We start from the raw sequence: 21,573 nt of genomic DNA, 5'->3' as shown, positions 1-21,573 counted from the left end.
TATTAGAGAGAGAAAGACAGAAATAGTGACAGAGAACATGAGTGGGGAGGAGGAGAGGAAGAAGCAGGCTTCCCGCTGAGCAGGGATTCCCTTTGGGGGGCTCAGTCCCAGGACCCTGGGATCATGATCTGAGCTGAAGGCAGACGCTTAACTGACTGAGCCACCCAGGCACCCCTGCCTATATCTTTTGTTATAAAAAATCTATTCAAGTGTTTTTTTCTTTTCCTTTTTAAAATATTATACTCATTTGTTTTAGCATAATTTGTTGAAAAGGTTTTTTTCCCCGCATTGAATTACCTGGACACCTTTTTGTCAAAAACACTTAACTTTGCGTCTGTGTGTGTGTTTGTTGTTGTTGTTGTTGTTGTTGGTTTTTTTTAAGATTTTATATTTATTTATTTGACAGACAGCAAAAGATGGAACACAAGGAGGGGGAGTGGGAGAAGGAGAAGCAGGCTACCTGCAGAGCAGGGAGCCCAATGTAGGGCTCAATCCCAGGACCCTGAGATCATGACCTGAGCCGAAGGCAGATGCTTAACGCCTGAGCCACCCAGGTGGCCCTGTGTGTGTGTTTTACATTTTATTCTGTTGCATTGATCTTTATGTCTAGTCTTCTGCCGATATCACTTTATTAACTCTAGCTTTATAATAATTCTTTAAGTCAGATAGTGTAACTCCTTTAACATTGTTCCTTCTTTTTCAAATTGTTTGGCTACTTAGGTCTTTATGGAAATGCATTTTATTTTTATATACACTTTGTACACTTTGTATTGGGTGACTTTGCTTCATTCATTTATTAGTTCTGATAGTCTTTTGCAGTTTGTTTAGTATTTACGTACAGACTCAATCATGTTGTCTGCAAGTAAAGGCAGTTTAACTTCCTTTTTCCAGTCTGTATGCCTCATTTCTTCTCTCTTGCCTGATTGCACTAGTGCAGATATCGTACCATGTTCCTTTTCTGAGGAGAAGGCATTTAGTCTTTCACCATATTAAGTATGATGTTAACTGTAGGCTTTTTGTAGATAGCCTTTATAGATTGAGGAAGATCCTTTGCTTGCTGAATTGTGGTTCTTTTTTTATCATGAGTAGGTGTTGAAATTTGTCAGATGCTTTTATAGTATTTATTGAGATGATCATATGGTGTTTTTTCTTTTTTAGTCAGTGTAGTGAATCACATTGATTTGGAATATTAAACCAACCTTACATTGCTGGGATATTCCTCATATATGAAATTTTATTGTTTTAAATTTTTTTTCTGGATTTGCTCAAGTATTGTTAAGGATTTTTGCATCCATTGTCATGAAGAAGTATGGGAGTATAGTTTTCTTTTTTGTAATGTTACTGTCTGATTTTGGTGAGAGTAATATTGGCCTCATGAAAGGAGTTGAGAACTATTCCTTTCCCCTTCTGCTTTCTGAAAGAACTTGTGCAGGGTTGGCATATTTTTTACTTTGACTATATGATGAAATTGACCAGTGAAGCCATCCGGGTCTGTAGTTTTCTTTATAGGAAAGTTTTTAACTCAAATTCAGTATATATATATTTTAAGATTTTATTTATTTGACAAGAGATCACAAGTAGGCGAGAGGCAGGCAGAGAGAGAGAGGGAAACAGGCTCCCCGCTGAGCAGAGAACCTGCTATGAGACTCTATCCCAGGACCTTATCATGACCTGAGCTGAAGGCAGAGGCTTAACCTAACACTGAGCCACCCAGGTGCCCCCAAATTCAGTGTATTTTAATAAAAACCTATAGAGCTGTTCAGCTTTTCTCTTTTATCTTGAGTTAGTTTTGTCATATACTATCTTTCAAGAAACTTGTCCATTCATCTGAATTATAAAATTTGTTTTCAGAACATTTAGAAAATTCCTTTATTTTTCTTTAAGTGTCTATGGGATTTGTGTTGGTTTGCCTGGGGGCTTACTTATTGATCTTTTCCCAAAAATGGGTTTTTGTCTTTATTGATTTTTCTTGTTAGTCCACTTCTATTTTATTAATTTCTCATTTTTTTTTTCTTTCTTGTTTTCTCTTGATTTGACTTATTCTTTTTCTAGCTTTTTACTTTAGGAACAGATAATTTTGTTTTGGACCTTCTCTTGTAACAGCATTTTCCTCAAAACACTGCTTAACCTGTATTCCATAAATTCTGATAGGTTCTGTTTTCATTCTATGCAAAATATTTTCTGATTTCTCTTGTCATTTCCTCTGTGATTCATGGGTTATTGTTTAGAATTGTGTTTTGTTTCCAAATTCGAATATTCCCAAATACCTTTCTAGTTTAATTACATTCTACTGGGAGAATATATTCTGCATGATTTTAGACCTTTCTATTGAGACTTTTTTAGACTCAGAAGAATGTCTTTATGATTGTTTCATGTGCCCTGGAAAAGAATATTCTCCTGGTTTAGGACATGTTATTTGATAGCGTGTTGTTGATTTTTTGTTGTTGTTCTACTTGTTTTCTATCAGTTACTGTGAGAGAAATACTAAAATCTTTAAAATGATCGACTGTTTGCCCTTCAGTTCTTAAAAGTGTTTGATTTCATTTATTTTGAAGCTCTGTTCCTGTATGTGTATTTGTAGAGACTTAATTATAGTGTGGTGGTGGGAGTTCCTTACATATACACACAGTATCTGCACATCAGCTGGATATCCAGTAATTCAACTCAATTCTGACACCATCTACCTAGAGATGGCATCAGATTCCACAGGTGAAGGACTCATCTAGCTCTATCCTGTTTTTAAAGTAGGCTTCTTGTAGATAGCATACAGTTGCATCTTCCGTTTTTTAAAAAGATTTTATTTATTTATATTTTAAAAAGATTTTATTTGTTTATTTGACAGGGAGACAGCAAGAGAGGTAAAAAAAAGCTCTGGGAATGGGGGAGGGAGAAGCAGGCTTCCCGCCTAGCAGGGAGGCCGATGTAGGGCTCCATCTCAGGACCCCGGGTTCATTATCTGAGCTGAAGGCAGATGCTTAACGACTGAGTCACCCAGGTGCCCCTAAGATTTATTTTAGAGAGAGAGAGAGACTGACTGTGTGCGTTTGTGAGCCAGGGTATGGAGGGAGAGTGAGACAGAAAAGCAGACTTTCTGCTGAGCAGGGATCCTGACTTGGGGCTCAATCTCAGGACCCGAGATCATGATCTCAGTCAAAATCAAGAGTTGGATGCTTAGGGAGGTGATACACCCAGACACTCCTACAGCTGAATCTTCTTTAATACACCTAGTAACATTGTATCATTCTCAAAACTTTGGATTTAAATCTGCTGTCCTATTTTACTTTCTATTTTTTACTTTTGATTTTTGTTTCTTTTTTCCTATTTATCTGCTTCCCTTTGGATTGAGTATTCTTTTTTTTTTTTTTTTAAGATTTTATTTATTTATTTGACAGAGAGAAATCACAAGTAGATGGAGAGGCAGGCAGAGAGAGAGAGAGAGGGAAGCAGGCTCCCTGCCGAGCAGAGAGCCCGATGCGGGACTCGATCCCAGGACCCTGAGATCATGACCTGAGCCGAAAGCAGCGGCTTAACCCACTGAGCCACCCAGGCGCCCCTGGATTGAGTATTCTTTATGGTACCATTTTATTTATCTTTTTATTAGAAAGTGTTTGCTCTAGGGTTTATAATAAATATATTCAATATTATGCTCTACTTTCAAATAATATTGTAATGTTTCCCTCATAGTGTATGATCTTGACAACATGCATCATTCTTCCATCTCACATTTGTGCTGCTCTTTTCATACGGTTTACTTCTGCAGTATACATTATACACCCCCGAATACATTTTTATTATGTTTGTGTTAAACAGTTATATTTTAAAGACATTTGAAAATGAGAAAAAAGTCTTTTATATTTACATAACACGTTTACCATTTCTGGTGATCTTCATTTCTTGGTCTAGATCCAGATTTTCATTTAGTGTCATTTTTCTTCTGCCTGAAGAATTTTCTTGTGACATTTCTTGTAGTGCATGTGTATTGGAGCTTAATTCTTTCAGTTTTTGGTTATCTGGGAAAAGCATTTTGGCTTAATATTCAAAAGATATTTTTGCTGGGCCCAGGATCAGACAGGTTGAGGTTGAAGTAGTCTTTTGGATATATGAGTTCTAAGTTTGGGAGGCAGATGAAGCATTCAATGTTAGTGGATAAGCACTGAAGGGCTCCAGCTGGGCTGGTCCTTGGGTTTTGTGGATGCTGGCTAGCTGGGGATGATATAGATAGGGGATGGATGGTATCATTTATAAAGAATTGATAACATTATAAAAGTCAGTGGGTTGAAGAAACAAGGACCTAGTTCCTGAAACTACCAAACTGCCATATGACCTTTTTGCTCTCACTTCTTTTTTTCTTTTTTTAAGTATTTATTTATTTATTTATTTAAGTAATCTCTACACCCATCGTGGGGCTTGAACTCATGATCCTGAAATAAAAAGTCATATGTTCTGCTGACTGAGCCAGCCAGTGCCCCCAAGCCCCTCACTTTTAAGACAGTTGTAATATTAATCATTATCATCAAAGAAACCCAAACCAAACCAAACCAAAAAAAAAAAAAAAAACCCAACCCACTTCAGAATGACAATCCAAAGTATTATTGTATTCTTTTTTTTTTTTTTAAAGATTTTATTTTTCTGACAGATCACAAGTAGGCAGAGAGGCAGGCAAAGAGAGAGAGGAGGAAACAGGCTCCCTGCAGAGCAGAGAGCCCGATGTGGGGCTCGATCCCAGGACCCCCGGGATCATGACCTGAGCCGAAGGAAGAGGCTTAACCCACTGAGCCACCTAGGTGCCCCTATATTCCTTTTTTTGGGAGCCTCTCAAGAAACATACTTATTCTTAAGGTAGAGTGAAGTTTTTTGTTTTGTTTTGTTCTTTAAAGTGTATTTTAAGGGGCTCCTGGGTGGCTTAGTCCCTTTGTTGGTAAAGCATCTACCTTTGGCCTCAGGTTGTTACCCTAGGATGGACCCTGCTTTCTGGTTGTCAGGGAGCCTGCTTCTCCCTCTCCCTCTGTCTGCTGCTCCCCCGATTGTGCTTGCTCCCTCTCTCTGTCAAATAAATAGATAAAACCTTAAAAAAAAAAAACAACTAAATAATAAATTAAAATGTGTTTTAAAAATTCAGACATGAAATATGTGAGGCAGTCAAAGGTAGGAATCACCGTAAGGATGTTAAATCAAGTAAGGGGCAGAATAAGCAGAAACACTGTCTCTGCTCATTGCTATCAAGTTTTATTAATTTTCCTATTTCTTATATTTTTAATATATATTTGATAAAGTAACCCAAAATTAACCAGTTCTGAAAAATTGCAGTTATCTGCCATACTTTTCAAGGGAAAGAGTAATCATTGGTGACATAAGAATTGAAGATGCTAATTTACTGGTAACCTTTCTTAGACGTTAAATTTATGTAGTATAAGATACTTTTTTTTTTTTTAAAGATTTTATTTATTTATTTGACAGACAGAGATCACAAGTAGGCAGAGAGGCAGGCAGAGAGAGAGAGGAGGAAGCAGGCTCCCTGCAGAGCAGAGAGCCCGATGTGGGGCTCAATCCCAGGACCCTGGGATCATGACCTGAGCTGAAGGCAGAGGCTTAACCCACTGAGCCACCCAGGTGCCCCTAGTATAAGATACTTTTAAGAGTAAAAGCTAAGGATCCAAACTAAAATTTTTTTTCAGGCTGTATTCAATAATTTCTTAATGTCTTATGAGTATATTCTTATGTTAATTCTATTGTACACTGCTAGACAGGGCCAAGATTAGGTACATGGAATGAATATAGGATGCATGCTACTCTGATTTTATCACTGAATTTTGAGCTTAATTTACATTATTTAGAATTCTGTAGACTTTTTTTTAAAGACTTTATTTAGTTATTTCAGAGATGGAGCTGGGAAGCAGCAGAGGGAAAGGGACAGGCAGACTCTATGTTGAGCCCAGAGCCAGGTGCAGGGCTTGATCCCATGACTGTGAGAGCATTACCTGAGCCGAAATGAAGAGTTGGATGCTTAACTGGTTGAGCCACCCAGGGGCCCCTAAATTCTGTAGACTTTTTAAAAGATCTTCATGATTTTGGGGTGCCTGGATGGCTCAGTTTGTAAGCATCTGCCTTTGGTTTGAGTCATAATCCCAGCATTCTGGAATTGAGCCCGGTCCGTATTGGGCTCCCTCCTCAGTGGGGAGCCTGCTTTTCCTTCTCCAGCTCCCCTGTGCTTGTGTTCCCTCTCTCACTCTCTCTCTCTGTCACAAATAAGTAAAATCTTTAAAAAAAGAAAAAGATCTTCATGATTTTTACCTCATGTTAGTCAGTTGTACCGAAGTTTTTACTGTTTTAGATTTAGAACTACTCTTGGTTTTATCACTAATCAAATGGTGTGATCGGTACTTTATCTCCCTGGGATCAGTTCCTTAGGAATTATTAAATGTAGGCTTTGGGCCAGGTCTGTAGTTTTCCTAGAACTCTTTTTTTCCTTAAAATAGATTTAGATGGAATCCTGTATAGAAAACAGATGATTACTTTTATATATTTTATAAATTAGGAATTCAGATAAATTATATCAATATGGAGTTTATCCACTGAAATAAGACTTCTTAAGAAAAAAAAACCTGAATTGGCTGTCCTACATTGGACCCACCTTCCAGTGATTATTTTTCTTATTTTAGTTGCAAAGCATATAGAAAATTGTTTCAGTGCACTTATTATAAATGTGTTTGGTTTTTTCTTTTAAAGAGTTTTACAGTCTCAGAAAACTCTTCATTTAAATAGAGGTGGCAGCTTTTTTCTGAGCTCTGTCCCCAACTGAATTCAGTTAGAGCCTTGATAGTCTCCAGTGTGTTACAGTTGGGTATACAACATATTTAGGGCATTAAAAATATTTAAAATAAATTTTACTCAAATGTTTGTGTAAGTCACACAGCTCAGGCCTCTTTGATTCAAGAGCTCTTTCTGTCATACTGTATAGTTTTTTTCATACCAAAAAACTAATTTATAGATCTAGCTACTTTGGTTTTTGGCTTATTTCCCTATGTTTTGTGACTCAAAATATTTAACCTTTTAAAGAAATTTGTGCCAGTTTTGTGACTAATTATTATTTATTTCTTTTCTCCAGGGAAATGAGGCCAGTTATCCTTTGGAAATGTGCTCACACTGTAAGTCAGATATTCTTGGTATCAAGAATTTCTTTTATCTACCCATCCCTATATATGTATGTATATATATAATACCCCTGTATATATTTTTATAGCAAAGTTAGACCTTAACTATTTAATGGGTAATGAATTTGACTTATAGTCTTTATTTTTTTTTAAGATTTTATTTATTTATTTGACAGAGATCACTAGCAGGCAGAGAGGCAGGCAGAGAGAGGGAGAGGAGGAAGCAGGCTCCCTGTTGAGCAGAGAGCCTGATGTGGGACTTGATCCCAGGACCCTGGGATCATGACCTGAGCCGAAGGCAGAGGCTTTAATCCACCTAGGCGCCCCGACTTATAGTCTTTTTAAGTTACTAGAGTAGGGAAATTTTTTTTTAATAGAGCTGCTCTTTATTATTTACACTGAGCTATAGTTAAGTCAACCCTCAAATCTCAGTGGAGCAACCCAACAGAAGTTTTTCAGATTAACAAAATGTCAAGTAAACAGCTAGCTTATTTATCTTTTGGTAACAAAAAATGTTTGTTGAAGGCAAAACTTCCATAGACCAAGTAGCTGTTGCAAAAGATGTTTCTCAGGGCAATGAGGAGTATAAAAAGTGTGGGTGGTATGGTCATTTCTGACCATACTGGAGAATGTAAAAAAGGAAAATGACAGTTTTAGAAATTCTTGATTTAAGGATCAGTCAGAGGATCGGGGAGATTAAATAAAAATCAAAAAGTCTCTTGTGTGGAAGGGCAATGATCGGGTAAGGGAGAGATCTTCAGAATTGAAATACAGACCTTTGGTAAATTTAGATGCCATCATGAGGTCCCAGAATCCTTAAACCATTCTGAATCTTCCTTGTCCGTTATGCCCCTGTTTGATGTAGCTGGTTCTTGTTTGGAGACATCTTACCTTGCAATGAAGTGTCACTTCTTTTGTGTCTTACTAAAACCATTTTCCCAGTTGTTCTTTATTGTTTCATTGGTCTCCTTTCTTTTCCCAGAACACATGTCAATTTCATTCTCTTTAACACCTTTGCTTGCTTAGGAGCTCTGGGAAGAACGCCCTCTAGTTGACTTTGTTGTCATTCAGCTGGAAACCTTTAGTGTTAGCGTTCACATGCCCCTACCTCCACCTTCCACCTCTGCCTGCTAATTTTCCCGGTCCCATTCATACTTAACTAACTCCTGGCGGTGTCCGAGTTTGTGTTACAGCTCCCTTATTCAGGGTCCTTATTCTAGTCTCATTTCTAGGACCTTATTTTGTTTCTCTGTTTTTTTCCTATGTCTTCTATGTCTTCAGCCTCTTCGTCTCTCTTCAGTTTAAACATACAACCAACTATGCTGTGATTCTGATCCTGTGTGTACCTTTCACTTTTTCTTACACTTTTTTTTAAAAGAGCATATAGTTATATCCATTTCCTTATTTCTTCTAATTTCTTGGCCTGCTACATTCTGGGTTTCATTCTCTTACTACTCTCATGAAACTGTTACTATTAAGATTACCTTTGTTTTATTGACACATTGCCTTTTTTGCCAAATCTGGTGGATTCAGAAAATGTGAAGTGTCGTTTGTGATGCTTGGGGAAACTGGAGCATTATTATTTAATGTCAAGGAGTTAATTATTAATTTGTTAGTAATTTTCAAGTAATGTTATTGTGATCTTTTTAAAAAGAATATTTTAGAGTATATACTAATCAGTGACATGGAAATGGTATATCTGGGATTTTCTGTAAGATAATTGAAATGGGTGTATAAATAAAATAAGATTTCTCATATGTTAATTGAAGCTGGATGATAGCTATATGGGATTCATTAAACTATTTGATTCATTAAACTATTGTATGTGTCTGAAATTTTGTTATTGAAAGTTTTTTTTTTTAATGAATGGAAAAAGGGAGAGGTAGGTTAACTAAGAGTAATATCAAGGAGAAAAAATTGATGTATAGTTAAGTATGGCATGTAACACAACAAGCTTTAATAATATTAAGAGGCTGCTTAAGCACATTTCCCCCATAAAGGAATGGAGGCTTTGACAGTAGAAACTTAAGTGCAATGCCTGGCATAAAGCAAATGCTGAATAAATACCTGTTGACTGAATAAGCTAGTAAGAGCTCATTGCTGGACTAATAGATAACTACTTGGATAATTTTAAAGGCTGTGCCTTTAGGAAAACTCAGTAGTTACCAGTCACTCCATTTATTAACTAATCACAACAAATACTTTTATGGCATTTAACATGTGCCAGGTACTATTCTGAGCAATTTACATACATTAACCTTTTTAATCCTTACAGTAGCCTCATGAGAGAGGTTTACTTTCCCTGTTGTATAGGTGAGAAAACAGGAGATGGAGGGACCTTTGGTAATAGGCTTAAGGCCACACATCAGCAGGTGAAGTAACAAAACCATGAGTTGATCTTAAATAGTCATGCTCCAGAGTTAGGTTTTTAATCACCTTCCTTATAGTAGATTTTACAAGATCAGTGTTAACATTTGTGTGTATAGAATAATTTTAGGTAAAACTGGACTTGTCCAGTACATAGATAGGTATTCTCCTCCTCTCTTCCTGCTCTTGCTCTGCCTCCTCCTCATTTTTGTCTCTCAAATCATTGTTCACTTCTTACTGCGTTAAATTATTGTAGGCCATTGTGACTTTGTTGTCTGTTGGCTAACCTGACTGGACTAGGAAATGTATACTCACTCTGTTGGGGTGATTTGCTCAAAGTTGAGACCTTAGTTGTAAGTTGGCATGATAACTTGGAAAAGTGGCTAAGTGGAAGATACTACTTCAGATAGTTTAAGAAGAAGACTAAATGGGGGAATAGTTGCAAGTTTGAGTGGAAACTCAGATTCAGCTAATTTTTACTGCTGATAAAACCAGTGTAATTCTGAATGTTTCTGATAAAATTGGTAAACTTAGGTCTGGCTTATTTTGTAGACTGAATGTAGATGAAAGACAAATCTCTCTCTCCTTTTTTTTTTTTTTTAAGATTTTATTTTAGAGATGCATTGGTGTGGGGGGGATAGTGCGAGAGGGAGAGAAAATCCCAAACATACTCTGCACTGAGCAGAGTCTGATTGGGGCTCTGTCCCACAACCCCAAGATCATGACCTGAAATCAAGAGTCAAACACCCAACCGACTGAGCCACACAGGTACCCCAAGAAATCTTTTATCTAAAAAGATTTCTCAATTTTCTTTTCATTAGAAGGTGACTTAAGAAGAGCTTGGCAGATTCTGAGGGCATGTCCTTTTGTATCAAGAGCTATGTGTAGAAACCTTGAAGACCTGATTAATTAGCCTTTAGGACACTGCTCTCATTGTGAGTAAACAGTCTCATATTCAGGCAATTTTGTTTACGGTTTGAGTATTTACAGGTGACTTGAAAGTGTAGAGACTTTACCTTGTGCTGTTAATACCTGCTCTCAGGTGGTCACAGGGAAGTTTACATAGTCATAGTCTTTAGAATGTAGTTTTTTGTTATGAAAACTTTTTCAGAGAAAAAGTTAATCTAAGGTGAATTTAATGTCTTCTTTTATTTCTTTTATTTATAATGTCTTTCTTTTATTCTTCTTTTCCCTTTCTTATATGGACGTGCTTAATTTCATTATTTATTTATTTTAAAGATTTTATTTATTTTAGAGAGAGTGCACCCATGGGAGGGAGGAGGGGCAGAGGGGGAAAGAGAGAGAGACTTAGCAGGCAGTCAAGTAGACTGCCTGTTAAACACAGAGCCGGGTTTGATCTCATGACCTGAGATCGAAATAAAGAGTTGGGTGCTTAACTGACTGAGTCACCCAGGTGCCCCTCATTCGATGTTTAAATAATGTGTGTTCTAAAGAGTGACTTTTGGTTGACTCTGAAACCTTTATTCATCATCTCAGAAACCTTTGGAGGAAACCGTTTTAATATCAGAAAGAATTCAGTTTGTGCACAGCTCAGAATGTTTTAAAACATTTTATTCCTATAGGGGTGCCTAGGTGGCTTAGTTGGGTAGGCGTCTGCCTTTGACTCAGCTCAAGATCCCAGGGTCCTGGAATCGAGCCCTGTGTCTTGCTCCCCGCTCAGCGGGTAGTCTGCTTCTCCTCTGCCCCATCTCCCCCTTCCCCTGCTTATGTTTGCTCTCCCTCTCTCTCTCACACACAGATAAACAAAATCTTTAAAACAAACACACACATTTTATTCTTATAATACTATTTAGTATTAAAAAACTTTTTCACCATTAACTTTGAAATTGACTTTTACATTTGTTTCTTCGATTAAAATATTCATAAATGTATCACATAGTTAATGTTTCTTAATCTAGCAGCCATGATTTACCATTTATTTAGTAATTTAGTGATCCTGAATTCTGTTTTACCTAGTCCACTGAGAATTACTTACATTCTGCTTTGAGTAAAACTTTAGAGCTGAATAATGGAGAGAAAGATGAAAAGTTTTCTAAAGGATAGTGTAGGACTTGAACATCTGGGTTTTGAGTCTACGGCCATACCACCCTGAACGCGCCCGATCTCGTCTGAACATCTGGGTTTTGAGATGTTTCCTTGTTTTGCATTATAGATAACTTTTTAAAGAAAATCCTGGGTTGTCTGGTAGGTTCTAAATATTTTAAATTTTTAGGCAGGTAGTCTTAAGAAAAACTGAGGGGCCAGACTATCCAATTTTGGTATGGTAGCATTTACAAATTCACGGTTTTAACACTGAAGTGCATGACATGTAGCGATGTGATGGTCTGTCAGAATTTGAATAATTTTATAGCTGGTATGCAGAAGTTGGTTTAGTTGGTGGAAAAGCCTAGCCAACCAGTTAGCAAAAGTATGATGAATTCTTGGATCTCCTTCAGAATGTTAGAGCAAAGGATAAGGAAAAATATACAAAAAAGGAAAGATTGGGGGCACAAATAGAGTGAGTAATAGTATCTGCCTAAAGTAAACATCAAGGTATGTAATAGATAAAATAGAAGCAAAACTCATCAGTGAGAGAGATAATTTTCCTCACCTGTAAAATCAAATATTCTGATTTAAAGAGAATTCTGATAACCAAAAAGTTTAATTTAAAAAAAATCAACATTTAGTCTCAACTTATTTTGTAATTTTAAAATTCCAAGAGTAGAAAGAAAACCCTACAACTAGACAGGGGGAAAAAATTACCTAAAAAGAATAGAAATCTTTTGGCATTGGATTTATTAGCAGAAAGCTGTGGAACATTTTATTCAAAGTTCTGAATTCCTCAATCCAGAGTTTGATAACCAGTTTAAATGATTTTTCAGGTATGAGATCAAATTAAGGTATTTAAGGACTTGGGAAATTTATCTAAGTTCTTGAATATGTACCTGGGAAAATGAAGTAGAAGTTAAAGAAGATGAAATGAGATCCAAGAAACCAAGTCTCTAAGACACCAGTGAAAAGGTGTTTTAGAGAAAAGGGTAGCAGTTATGCAAGTGGGTCTGGAAAACAGTTGGTACAAATTAGAGCAAGAAGCTAGAATTGTTTGTGAAGAATGACTTCAAGAATAAAGAAAAGCCATTATATAAATTGTGTGCTGGAACCTGCTTTCCTTCCCTTCCTCCCTTCCAGAATTTCTTAACATAAAAGTCAAGTCAATAAGAAAAAACAAACAAAAAAACCAAAACTCTTTGTATATAGTGTCCCATTCCTGATAAATGAGATTGAACTCTGGAGCAGCCATAAATAAGTCTTAAATAATTGGTGTTGAATGTAATAGAAGACTCTTAAATACATATTCTTGCATTTTGGGGGGAGATTGAGATGGAGGTGGTACCAAACTAAAGAAAAGTACAACTAAGTGTTTAAATGCAACAGAGCATAGGAACAGATAAGAACAAGAGGAAAACCTGGAGAATATGATGTATAATGGTATAGGGGTTGGATTTGACTTACAAAACAATGGAAATCTTTAAGAGCTAGATCGTTTTTTTATTTTTTAAAGATTTATTTATTTATTTATTTATTTGCCAGAGAGAGAGAGAGAGAGAGAACACGAACAGGCAGGCAGAGTGGCAGCAGAGGCAGAGGGAGAAGCAGGCTCCCCGCCAAGCAAGGAGCGTGATGTGGGACTTGCTCCCAGGATGCTGGGATCATGACCTGAGCCAAAGGCAGCCACTTAACCAACTGAGCCACCCAGGCGTCCCAAGAGCTAGATCTTTTGAATGAGATATGTTACTGACCTACACAGTGTGCACTTAGGTTTAAAAAAAAAAAAGTGTGACTTTTAAGCCATGGTTATTAATAACAATGAGAAAACTTGTGTTCTTATGATCTTATAGAAATATATCTTATATGCTTTTTTAAGTAGCTTGTTGCCTATTTTGATTAGAACCACAATATAGATAAACCAAAAGAAAAAAAACAACATCAATATAAACACCTGCAGTAGGAAAACCAGTAATGTATAAGTTGGAGAACATCTCAGAATTATATGGTTTGATTTTTATCTGTCTGGAGCGAAAACATTCTTATTATTCCCTTTTCTCCACACTTAGCCTGAAAATGCAGGTTGATGAACAGCAGTGTCTGATATCTCTTAGCCTAAACTTCTGTACTAACTGTTCTCATGGAGCTAACATAGGAAGAGAAATTAGATCAGAAAGTATTTCAAGAAATTCTGTCACTTAGCTTTGTCATCAAGCTTTATAGCATTGAGCAACTTATTTAAATCTCTGGGTCTGTTTTCTCATCATGAGTGTTTCATCTCCAAGGTTTCTTTGAACAATTTACATTACACGGCTTTTCTATGACAAATTTTCTTCTGAAGCTCAGTTAGCTCTGAAAACAATTTTAAGAAAGAATTTTAAGATTACTCCAACTGTGTAGCTTATTTTAACATTTTTGGACAACATTCATTTGCCTGAATGAGTTCTGTGTGATGGATCATTTTTGGTTATGCCTTTTATATAAGGTAGGAAGAAGTGGAACATACAGCATTCACATTTTGAAGGAATACTGTAGAAGAAAGAAAACGCAATTATCAATATCAATAACAAAAGAACTGAAATCATTACAGATCCTACATATGTTAATAGATAACAAGGGAACATTATGAAGAATTTTGTGCCAGTAAGTTCTACACCTTAGAATAAATGGAAAAATTTCTTCAGAAACCTTAAAGCTGACACAAAAGTAGTAGAAAATCTTAATAGAATTGTATCTATTAATGAAACTAAATTCTTACTTAAAAATCTTTCCACAAAGAAACCTAGCCATATGGCTTTACTGGTAAATTCTAGCAAACATTTAATGAAAAAAAAAATCATAATCTAGATTCCTTCAGAAAATAGAAGCTAGCATTACACCATTAGCAATATCAAAGACATTATAGAAAACTATAGACCAACATTCACCATGAATGTAACGCAAAAATCTTTAAATATTTGTAAGTCAAATCCAGCAATATACAAAAAGGACAATAAAACATGACCAAGTGGAATTTATCCTGAGTATCATTTTAAAATTATAAATAATCTAATTCACTATGCGGCCAGAATAAGAGGAAAAAAACAACATAATTTTATCAGTAGATGTAGCAAAATCTTTGACAGAGTTCAGGGGTAAATCTCTTAGCAAATTAGGAATAGAAAGGAACTTCCTAGTTCTGATAAATTATTTATAAAAAGCCTACAGGGGACGCCTGGGTGGCTCAGTTGGTTAAGCAGCTGCCTTTGGCTCAGGTCATGATCCCAGCGTCCTGGGATTGAGTCCCACATCGGGCTCCTTGTTCGGCAGGGAGCCTGCTTCTCCCTCTGCCTCTGCCTGCCATTCTGTCTGCCTGTGCTTGCTCTCCCCCCCCCCTCTGATAAATAAATAAAATCTTTAAAAAAAAATAAAAATAAAAAGCCTACAGTTACATCATATTTAATGATGAAAGACTGAATCCTTCCCATGTAAGACTGGGAAAAAGGCATGGTTTTTCACTCTGACCAAATGTAGTCAAAACTGTACTAGAAGTCCTGGTCAATACATTAGACCCAGAAAAAGAAATAAATTACGTTCAGATTAGGAAGGAAGGAGTAAAAAATAGTCTTTATTTTCAGATGACATCATTGTATATATAGCAAATCCTGAGTTACTAGAAATAATTTGGCAATATTGTAAGATACAAGGACAATACACAAAAATCAGTGGAAGTTTATATAATCACAATAATTAAAATGAAATTGATAGAAACACCATTTATAAAGAAAAAACGAGTTATTCATATAAAAATTTAACTTAAGATTTGTAAGATTTTTATGTGTAACCATAAAATATTACTAAGGGAAACTTAAAAGGGAGATAACCATAACCACATTCATAGATTGGAAGACTCGATACTGTTAAGGCATCAGTTCTACTCAGACTGATTTATAGATTCAAGCCAATCCTTAGCAAATTCTCAGTAAGCTTTTTGTAAAAATTACCGAACTAACTGTTAATTCCATATGAAAATGTACAGGTCTGAGAAAAGCCATAACAATTTTGAAAAAGAACAATAGAGTATGAGGACAGTGCTCCCTGATTGAAACATTTATTTTTAAAACCTAAGTCTGGCATTGGCATAAGATAAATTAATGGAACACACTAAAGGGTATTGATCCGTATAAATACATTATATATATATATATACACACACACACACACACACACACACATGCATATGTAGCTTCACTGGTAAATATATATATAATTTGATTGGAGTCTAATTTTTATTTAAATGAGTATAATTGAATATAGTTGACATTATCTCAGTATAACAGTATAACATTGTGTAAATGTAAGGTGTACAACATATTGATTTATATACTTGCTTCTTAAAAAAAGATTTATTTATTCATTCATTTAAGAGTATACCAGTGGGAGGGGTAGAGAGGGAGAGAGAATCTCAAGGTGACTCTGTGCTGAGTGTGGAACCTGACACAGGGCTTTATCTCACAATCCTGAGATAATGACCTGAGAAAATTAAGAGTTGGATGCTCAACTGACTGAGCCACGCAGGTGCCCCTGTAGAGTAGATTTTTCACAGATGCACCAAGGATGCCATTATAAGGGTTACTTTTCAATGAAATATAACTATATTTCTATATGGAATAAAAATCTGCCTCTACCCTCATACCATATACAAAAAATTACATGGGTCATAGATACAAACATAAAAGCCAAAACTATGGAACTTCTAGAAGAAAACATAGGAGAAAATCTTCACAACCAGGATAGACAAAGATTTTTGTCTACTTGGTATACATAAAACATGAATCATAAAAGAAAAAAACGGATTTTATCAAAATTGAACATTTTTGCTGTTTAAGATTTTATTTATCTCTTGAGCACGAATTGGGGGGAAGGGGCAGTGGGAGAAGCTGGGGGAAAGAGAATCCCAAAGCAGACTCTGCACTAAGTGTTGAGCCCGATGCAGAGCCCAGTCCCATGACCCCAATATTATGACCTGAGCCAAAATCAAGAGTCAGATGTTCAACCAACTGAGCCACCCAGGCACCCCACATTTTTGGTCTTTAAAAGACATGAAAAGGCAGGGGCTCCTGGGTGTCTCAGTCATTAAGCATCTGCTTCAGCTAGGGTCATGATCCCAGGATTCTGGGATCAAGCCCTGCATTGGGCTCCCTGCTGAGCAGGAAGCCTGCTTTTCTCTCTCCCACTCTCCTTCTTTGTGTTCCCTCTCTCGCTGTGTCTCTGTCAAATAAATAAATAAAATCTTTCTTAAAAAGTCATCAAAAAAGACATGAAAAGGTAGCTTAACAGACTGGGAGAAAATACTTGAAATACCTACAGAATTTCACAGCTCTTTCAGACAACTCAGTTTTTAAAAGAGAAAAAGATTTAAACAGTCACTTGACAAACGAAGATAGATAAATTGAAAATAATTACATGAAAAAGGTATTCAAGATCACTAGTCCTTAGAGAAGTGCAGATTACAACTATACATACTGCTGCTACCCACGAGAATGGCTAAATTTAAAAAGACCGACAGTACCAAGTGTTGACAAGAATGTGGAGCTCCTGGAGTTCTCCTATATAAATGATGATAATGAAAAAAGGAACACCACTCCGGAAAACTTTGTGATGGTTTCTGAAAGTTGAACATATATTTACCCCGTCTGACATAGCAAGCCCAGGAAGACATTTGTTTACAAAAAAGAATTTGTGACTCTTCTTAGCAGTTTTATTCCTGATAGTCTCAAACAGGAAAGAGCAGGTATGTTTAGTAAATGATGAATGCATTAAAAAGTGTATATCCATATAGTGGACTGTATTATTCTGCAATAAAAAGGAACAAACTACTGACATATGAATTAATGTAAAAAAAGCTAGATGAGAAAAAATAGATACAAGAGTACATCCTATATGATCTCATTTGTATGAAATTCTAGACATACTTACAGAAAGCAGAACAGTGGTTACCTGCAATTGGTGGTAGGGCATATGATTGATTGCAGAAGGGCTCAGGGGAATGTTTTTGGGGATGGAAATGTGCTTTTATCTTGATTGTAGTGATGCTTTACATAAGTGTATATACTTGTCAAAACCCATAGAACTATGTATTTAATAATATACTTTTGGAATGTCTTATTTCTCAGTTGGCTTAAAATTTCTTATTAGCATTTTACAACTTGATAATTCTTGGTGCTGATGTCTAGCTTTCGCTATTTGACAATTCATTTTTTTAAAAAGATTATTTATTCATTTGAGGGAGAGCAAGCAAGAGCATGAACAGGGGGAAGGGTTAGAGGGAGAGGGGAGAAGCATACTCCCGCTGATCAGGATGCCCAACCTGGGACTCAATCCTAGGACCCTGGCATCATGACATGAGCCAAAGGCAGAAGCTTAACCAACTGAGCACACCCATGCCCCCCTATGTCATTCTTAAATGATATAAAAATTATAATCTAGAAACACCACAAGTGCATGTTGCTTCTTGCACTAGAAAATTATGATATACCCCTAAAACCTAGACCTTTTAAATGGAGGAAAATTTTTCTTTGTTAAGAAAAGACTGCACAGGGACTCCTGGGTGGCTCAGTTGGTTAAGCGGCTGCCTTCGGCTCAGGTCATGATCCCAGCGTCCTGGGATCGAGTCCCACATCAGGCTCCTTGCTCGGCAGGGAGCCTGCTTCTCCCTCTGCCTCTAACCTTCGACTCTGCCTGTGTTTGCGCTCTCTCCCTCTCTCTCTCTAACAAATAAATAAAATCTTAAAAAAAAAAAACTGCACAAATTTGTGTCACTATGTGTTCTTATTTCATAAAATACTTTTTCAATTTTCTCATACTATTGGTAGGGTTCTTTCTCTGTTGTCAAACAGTTCCTTGCAGAATATAAATATTAAACTGCTAGTCTAAACACAAGGTCATTACAGAATTTGGGGGGTTTTTGGAACTGTTTAATGAAGGTTTTATCTGTGACCATCTCTACTGCGCCCTCTGGTGGTTTTTGCATCTTATTTGGGGTAACATGAAAATACATTCCTCATTCATTACCTTTGTAGGAGATACATTTTACGCAAAACTTTAAAATCAAACTTTACGTTGAGAAACTACCCAACATCTTGTATTGATAACACTATAGTGCTTTATTCTTGTGATAGTCTTTATAAGTCATTCAGTACATGTTTCTTCATAAGTAACTTAGTCATGCCTGATGGCTCTTTCCAAAATATTTCTAAGATAGAAATTCTAAGATTCCTTATTAGAGTAATCTTTTCTAATAGTTTTCATTCTATAATCCAGTTCTAAATATCCTGCCATCCAAAATAGATTGGGGAATCTATGCTTGGAAAATACCATGTATAGTCAGGATGAGGCTAGAATATCTTATGGTGCCAGAAATCAAGAAGGTGCTCAAATGGGGATTGGTGACAGGTCATGCAGGAGCCAACTTGAGGTAGTAAGTACCTAAACAAAGCTGGAAAATTCTGATTAACAAGTAATGACATTATTGGGTTTTAACTTAGAGAATAAAATAAATATCTGTGAATCCATGCCACAATATGAATAACTGAATAAAGAAATAAATGGGGAAAGGGACAGTTTTTTTTTCTTAAATAGAAACATTTCAATTAATGTAGGAAGAAAGGGTAAAAGAAGATCATTACTAGGCAAATACCATAGTAATAAATTCTTACAAGATTAACTTATGGAAGCTAAAATTAGGTCACAGTTTTAGGAGAAATAGGATATTTGCATGGTCTTAAAGTATTGTGACCCCCCTTCCCCTGGTATTTTTTAATATAAAGGGAAAGGTAGTAGATTTATAGTGGAGAAATCTGGCAGACATCACCCTGCCCAAGTGATCAAAGTTAACATCACTAGCAAAAACACATCGACATTGTGAATCCTTTGATAACAGTGTGCTGATAAGGACATATCATCATTTCTATGGTATTTTTGCCCCACATGCCCAAGTTCAGCCTAATTATGAGAAAACATCAACAAGCCCAAGCTGAGGGACTTTCCACAAAATACTGGATTAAGAGTTTCAAGATTGTGGAAGACAAGGGAAGAATTATGAGCTGTCACAAATTAGAGGAGACTAAGGAGAAATTATTAAAAAATTATAAAGTTCCTAGGTATCTCTTATCTAGCTTTCTCTAATAGTAATGTCTTACTAAACCATAGTACAGTTACCAAAATCAAGAAATTAACATTGGAACAGTATATCAAAGTGCTTATTTTAGTGAAAAAACTGGTGACATCTGAAAAGTTTTCTTTTCCAGGATTCCACATTACATTTAGGTGTCTTTGAAAATATTATTACTGCTAGGAGGACTTGAAAAGACATTGTTTTTGTTCTTAGATGATTAATAGATGAATAGTAAATTATTTACAAATTGGCTATTTAAAAGAGTTTCCTTAGGGAGGAATAGTATTGTTTCTGTTGACTACTACACAATTTTTGGGAATTGGCTAAAGTTAGTGGAAGGTTAATTTTTCTGCCATTCTGCTTGCTTGCTTTTCATTTTGAGAAATCTCAGAATCACCTAAAAGGGCTTAGACTTCACAGTTATTTTTCTTTTAACCCTAACAGTGGAGTAGCAGTTGGGGTGTAAGTAGTAATAATATTAATGCTTTAACAGCTAGAGATTTAGATGTCTTCTATTAATACTATTTTGGAATCTTCTTTTATTCTTTTTTTCTAAGTGAGAAAAATGAAGGGAGATGGTTGTGTTTCTTTATCTGAGTGATGAATGAATATGCAATTTTATCTCTTAGTATTATATTACTCTGGTACTAATATGCCCAGTTGACAGTATTTATTAAAATTTACTGTAGCTCTCTTCAATATATGTTGTTGGGAAAACTGGATGGCTACATGCACAAGAATGAAACTAGATCACTTTCTTAAACTATACATAAAAATAAATTCAAAATGGATTAAAGACCTGAATGTGAGTTCTGAAACCATAAACATTCTAGAAGAGAATGCACAGGCAGTAATTTCTCTGACATCAGTTATAGCAGCATTTTTCTAGATAAGTCTTCTACAGTGAGGGATAAGTTTTCTGAGGCAAGCAAAAATAAATTCTTGGGATTTCATCAAAATAAAAAGCTTCCACATACCAAAGGAAATAATCAAAACTAAAAGGCAGTTTGCAGAATGGGAGAAGATATTTGCAAATGACATACCTGATAAAGGGTTAGTATCCAGAATATATAAAGAACTGATACAACTCAGTGCCCCCCAAACAAATAATCCAATTAAAAATGGGCAGAAGACATGAAAGACATTTCTCCAAAGAAGACCTACAGGGGTGCCTGGGTGGATTGTGGTTGGGTGTCTGTCTGCGGCTTGGGTCATGATCTCAGGGTTCTGGGATCCAGACCCATGTCAGGCTCCCTGCTTGGTGGGAAGCCTGCTTTTCCCTCTCCCACTCTCCCTGTCTGTGTTCCCTCTGGCTGTGTCTCTCTCTGTCAAATAAATAAAATCTTAAAAAAAAAAAAAAAAAAAGACCTACAAATGGCCAGCAGACACATGAAAGGATGCTCAACATCACTCATCTTCAGAAAAATGCAAATCAAAACTATAGTGGGATAACATCTCACACTTGTCAGGATGACTAAAATGAAAAACCCAAGAAACAAGTCTTAATGCAGATGTGGAGGAAAAAGGAACCCTCTTGCTCTATTGGGGGGAACGCAAACTGGTGCAGGCACTGTGGGAGAATATGGAGATTCCTCGAAGGGTTAAAAATAACCCTACAATCCAGTAATTGTGCTGCTGGGTATCTACCCCCAAAATACAAAAACACCAAAGGGATACATGCAGCCCTGTGTTTGTAGCAGCATTATTACCAATAGCTAATTTATGGAAGGAGTCCAAGTGTCCATTGATAGATGAATGGATGAAGAGATGGTATACATATACAGTGGAATATTGTTCTCTGCTATAAAAGAATGAAACTGCCATTTGCAGCAACATGGATGGAGCCAGAGAGTA

The 21,573-nt window shown here is 36.2% G+C and overlaps 1 protein-coding gene across 1 annotated transcript in view; it reads left to right on the top strand.

Moving 5' to 3' along the window:
- DNAAF10 (dynein axonemal assembly factor 10) overlaps nt 1-21,573 on the top strand; it is a 99,561-nt gene that overhangs the window by 23,801 nt on the left and 54,187 nt on the right. Inside the window, 1 exon segment of the mRNA XM_045077920.1 lies at nt 7,106-7,145. Coding sequence (XP_044933855.1) covers nt 7,106-7,145 — 40 coding nt within the window.

The sequence above is a fragment of the Mustela putorius genome, unplaced genomic scaffold (genome assembly GCF_011764305.1).
Source record: "Mustela putorius furo isolate JIRA1106 unplaced genomic scaffold, ASM1176430v1.1 tig00000224_pilon_pilon_pilon, whole genome shotgun sequence".
NCBI classification, from domain to species: Eukaryota; Metazoa; Chordata; class Mammalia; order Carnivora; family Mustelidae; genus Mustela; species Mustela putorius.
This window is presented reverse-complemented; position numbering and strand designations above follow the sequence as displayed.